The sequence below is a fragment of the Cyprinodon variegatus genome, unplaced genomic scaffold, assembly GCF_000732505.1.
Source record: "Cyprinodon variegatus isolate N-32 unplaced genomic scaffold, C_variegatus-1.0 Scaffold1163, whole genome shotgun sequence".
Lineage (NCBI taxonomy): Eukaryota > Metazoa > Chordata > Actinopteri > Cyprinodontiformes > Cyprinodontidae > Cyprinodon > Cyprinodon variegatus.
The window spans coordinates 139,101-144,260 of NW_015151616.1; the positions used below are offsets into that span (position 1 = coordinate 139,101).

The following is a 5,160-nucleotide window of genomic DNA, read 5'->3' on the forward strand; positions in this document are numbered from 1 at the left end:
AGTCTTTCATTCACATATTTTTCATCTCAATAAATAATTTAAATGCCAACAGGAAACATTCATTTTGACTTCCTATTTGGGAATTTAATGAAATTACTAAAACTTTATAAATTAATGACCATAAATCAGCATCATATTAAATTGGAGGGATAATATAATCACAGTGTCGCTCTTTTCACCGCAGGCAATGTGATCCAAATTGGTGGGGGTTTTTTTGTTTTGTTTTTTCATTTTTAAATTGGTTATTAGTCAAGTGTTCTCTTTGTCATAACGTAGTCAAACTCAAATATTTATTACTTTTTAAAAATTTTTTGTATTTTTCCAATCAAAGCCATTTAGATATGGTCTTAGATATGGTTATTTAGCCATATATATAGAAACAAACAGATCAATGGCAGTATGTAACAGTTTCTGTCTTAAGGATTCAATGATTAGGCTCCTCTTTTACAGCTTGTATTAAATCGATTCAGTGCTAACCTGCTACCAAAGGTATAGTTTGAAGAAGTTACTTAAAGATGCTAGTTTTCTGTTAAACCAAACGTTTAATTCCACTCGCATATAAACTTTTTACTTGTTGGAAACTACTCCTCTTTTATTGATTATTCAGCGTTTTCTCATTACTCTCAACCATTTAATCTCTTGAATGACGAAGAAGAAGCTCCTTTACTTCTAGTTTGAGTCATCTACTATTGTTCCTGGACGTTTCAGGAATGTGCCTGTTGCATAGCTGAAATGCAACCAGAAGCTGAGCTGGAGCTGGCGATCCACATCCGCTGTGTCAGATTGTATATACATGTCCACCCTGCTTTAGACTTCCTCAGACAGGAAACTCTTTGCTCACTTCCTCCTGTCTCATTTGTACTAATGGTCCCATAAAACTGCCCCTGGGTCAGTAGAAGGGAGGCATGCAAGGAATGTCGCTGCCTCTCTAATGAACAGGATGGTTTTCCTGTCCTTCTGGACTAGATGATTCCACTTTTGAGACGGAAAATGTGTTTTTAAGAGTTGTCTCTAGTATTCCGAACACTGAACTGGGTTTTTACCAAATGTTCATTATTCAGTTTGTCTAATTACTTGATTTACTTAGCGTACATGAAACTTGTAACTTGTGAGTCTGCGCTCACATGATTAAGTTCAGAGTGATGTTACTAATTTCATTAACCGTTTCTACTGCTGTCTACTTTTCGTGTGTCCTTAACTTTTTTTACTTTCTTCATCCTAATCTGATGCTTTATGTATTTTTACTGGCTTTAGATTTAAAATCGCTTTTTGAATAATGCATTAAGTTCAGCAGCTGTCAGATTTTGGTGTTATTCCTCTGTAAGGGCCAGCGGACTATTATTTTCTGATCATTCTTGTTACATGTAGAGCTAGGACCCTTTATCATGGGAAAGAACAAATTTACCTCAGACTGGCTTCAGTAGATGGCTAAAACATGTCAGTGACATTTGGGGGTTGAACATACACTAGCAGGAACATCTGTAGGCCAGCTGCTGCTCCACATAACAGCACACCTTTTCTGATGCATTTAAGGGATGAATTTCCTTTTAAAATATATCTATGGCTGAAGTGAAAACTGACAAGCTAGTCCATGATGTGTCGAATTAAAGGGAAATTTATTTTATTCGAGTGACATGATTTACTTTGGTTATAATTACAGCTTCTTCAGTAGTTACAAATTGATCATTGATCATGAGGTTAATAAAGTTAAGGTGATTTTCATACTTTTATAGGCTCTTAATTGAAATAGTAAGGGGCATAAAATTGTGTTTAAGAAATAAAAGTTAACCATAGGACACTGCTTCGAGGTGTTGGGTGCATATAAAACAGCTTTTAAAGACATGTCTCTGATTTGATGGTTACTGAAAACAGAGCAATAATCAATCTCAGAAATGGTTTCAATTGAAAAAAAAAAAAAAAAGTAAGGTAACCGAAATCAGAGGTGTCAAGTAACAAAGTAGAAATGCTTTTGTTATTGTGCTTAAGTACATTTTTAGGTATCTATACTTTACTCCTTTACTTATTTTCTTCCTACTTCTGACTTCTACTCATTACATTTGTCTGTACTTTCTATTCCTTACATTTTAAAAACAAACTTTACTCGTTACTTTTGGTTTAATGTTTATAAATATTTATTTCCCGTCATGTGCGCCATCTAATGCAGATCATTGGCTCCATCCACATCTAGTTAAAACTACTGTAATTGGATGAGTCATAGAACGCAAACACTCATTGGTTAGCTAAAGGAAATCATCAGAAGCAAGCAGGTGTTCTTCAAAATGCAAACATGAATTGTCTATGCCATGCTACAATGTAGGATTCAGAAAAAGATGTTGAAATGTCTGAAACCAGGTGAGAGAGTATCGGGAGATGGAGACCAACAAGACCTCCCAAATTATTGGCCCGATCTCAAAGAATCTTTCAAAATAGTCGAAAAATGTAGTTTCTAATTCATATAGTGGCACCTGGCTGTTTTTTGTTTTTTTTAAGTTTGGTTTATACTTTTATACTCTAAGTATTTTTTGGAGCACATACTTTTTCACTTTTACTTGAGTAAAGATACTTCTACTTTTACCAGAGTGTTTTAAAAACTGCAGTATCTATACTTCTACGTCAGTAACAAATGTCTGTACTTTTGACACCACTGCTGAAATACAAGTTTCTTAGTTTTGGTGGCCAAGTGGATAAGGTGGCTGTTTTTAGACCTACATAAACTGTACTGTCTGAGGTTTATATTCCTTTTTTTTGTTTGTATTTCAACCCACCTTCTTTCTGATCCATTTAGGCTTTATTTACTAAACAGTCATTTTAATCACTCCAGTAATAAGAGTCTAAGTTTATCCCCTGTCTTTTATGGTGTGTTATTATTCAGATATTACTATTATTTTAATGTTTTTCTCCAGTTTTTCCTTATCACCATCACACATTTCTTCAGTGACTGTCTGAAATCACTTGATTTGTTTGGTTCGAAGCACATTTTCCAACTATAGCACAGATTTTTTTCTTATGTTCTACATGTGCATTAGTCTTAGATATTGCATTATGTTTTCCAACTATGTTTGTAGTTTGCAAAGCAGTGATTATCAATCAGTCATCCTCTTTCTTTGAGCTGGACTTCAGGGAATAATGTTTTAGCTGTAATCACTGGAACGGGTTTGACTTGATTAAACCTCCTGCCCTAGAGGCCGCCCAATTGTCCTCTCTATGAACAAGGCTGCCATTTTCTACCCTGTTGATGTGAAGTTAAATGAGTCCAGATTATTGTTATTGGACCTGTAGGGGTTGATGCCACTCACCTGATCACCACGTTTAGAAGCTGAACCTCTGCAGGGTCTCAAGCAGCTGTGTTGTGGAGACCAGTCTAATGCATGGTTTTAGTGAAGTTTACCATACATCTAACATGTACTGATTTATTTTTTAAGCCACTGACATATTGATGAGTTTTATAAAAAAAAAAAAAACAGTTGCAGAACAGATGCTGCTGCTGTGTAATGTTTCCTTCCTTTGATAGGTCTGTAATACGATCCATTTAAAGTGTCTTGAAATACTCCATTTCCATGGCTGTTTCTACAGATGAGCACAATGCCCGGCCTGCCAACCCGACCTTGTTTCTACGACATAGACCTCGATCCAGTAACGGAGGAGATCAGCGGCCTCTTCTGAGCAACATGTTTCAGTGGGTACAACTGCTTCATCCTCCCTGTTGCAGAATCTACCTGGTCTTGTATGGTACATACATGGCTGTTGTAGTTTTAGGTTTATAGTGTTTAAATTCTCCCTGCCGTACTCCTAAAATATTTTCTCTTTTCCTTATGCTCCTAGGTTGGTTCTCAGGATCCGTAACACTCAGCTGTTCCCTCTACATCTGAAACACTGAGATGAAACACCACAGCTGTTAAAAGTAGCCTCACATCAAAAGCCTTGTGCTTGAATATGTCTGCTCTTTGCTGTTTGGCCTGAATACCTAACTATGAAAGCTAATACAGAAAAGCAGTGCTTAATGTGCTCCGTGACAATCCTGCTGACTTATTTATCCTTAGCAGCATTAAATTCAATTCATTTCTCTTTGTTTCAAGAACAATAAATCAAACAGTTCATTAATTCAGTTAAATAACTAATATTGAAAAGTGTTCAGTTTTAGGTTTATGCTGTATTTGCACATTTCTTTGACATGTCAAAGATCTCCAGCTGTGATAATGGATTCAGCATCACTCCATGAGTTTATTATGCCACTGCTCTGTCCAAGGTTTCAAATTTATTTGGGTTTACGTGCTTTCTTCTTTGGTTTTTTTGTGGTTTTAATTTGGTTTTCTTTTTCATAAAGGTCAACCCCAGTCAAATGTCTTAACAATGGTGCTAAAACTGTTTATATGGTTTGTGTATTTTTCTGCTTTGTTACTGGAAAATGAACAAAAACTTGATGCTATGGTCAGGTATTATCTTTTCTCGTTTTTTTTTTGTTTGTTTTTTTACTGCTATATGATTTTTTTTTTTTAGCTTTTTTATTTATACAATCTTATGGTCCAACATTAAGGCAGAGGCGGTAACTCTGACATTCAGGTGCAAAAAAAAAAAACAATTTAATTGCTTAATTGGCTGAGTTCACCTCTGTTTTTCATCATTATCCGTGTTACTGACTGAATTTAACTAAATCTACTTTTACAGTTAAACGGACTAAAACAAATGGGACTCTCAAAAGCTGGAATGGTGTTCAAGCATTTTTTTTACTCCACTGACCAAAATTTTCAATATTTTGGATATATATATATATATATATATATATTCAGATGACCACAAGTGCCTTTTAAATAAATATCTTATTGCTTACAAATTTGTTCTTGTATATTTGTTTTCTTTCCTATTTCTGCACACAGTTTTTTCTTGTTTTGTTGCCTCACACGTCTGCATCAAGTGCTTGAGAATACAGGATAAAATATACTGAAAAATGTCCTGGAATGCTTTTGCAGGTAATACTTTCTTTGTTTTGAGAAAAATATCTGCCAATACCTTTCTTAAACGTTCTTGCTTCTAATAAAGAAATGACACAAAATGCCAAAAGAACTGCGGTAAGCATGAATGTAGAAAAAATACTTTCAAAGCAGGTTACAAACTGCTGATTCACTAACAGCTGTAGTAGACAGATGTGCTGTTAATAGCATG

General features: G+C 35.0%; 1 protein-coding gene across 1 annotated transcript in view; it reads left to right on the top strand.

The window, feature by feature from the left end:
• Nucleotides 1-4,445, top strand: part of mthfd1l (methylenetetrahydrofolate dehydrogenase (NADP+ dependent) 1-like) — a 36,858-nt gene extending 32,413 nt beyond the window's left edge. Inside the window, exons 27-28 of the mRNA XM_015400947.1 lie at nt 3,574-3,676; nt 3,823-4,445. Of these exons, the coding sequence (XP_015256433.1) occupies nt 3,574-3,663 (90 nt within the window). The 3' untranslated portion in view covers nt 3,664-3,676; nt 3,823-4,445. The remainder of the gene's footprint in view (nt 1-3,573; nt 3,677-3,822) is intronic.
• The last annotated feature ends 715 nt before the right edge of the window (nt 4,446-5,160 follow it).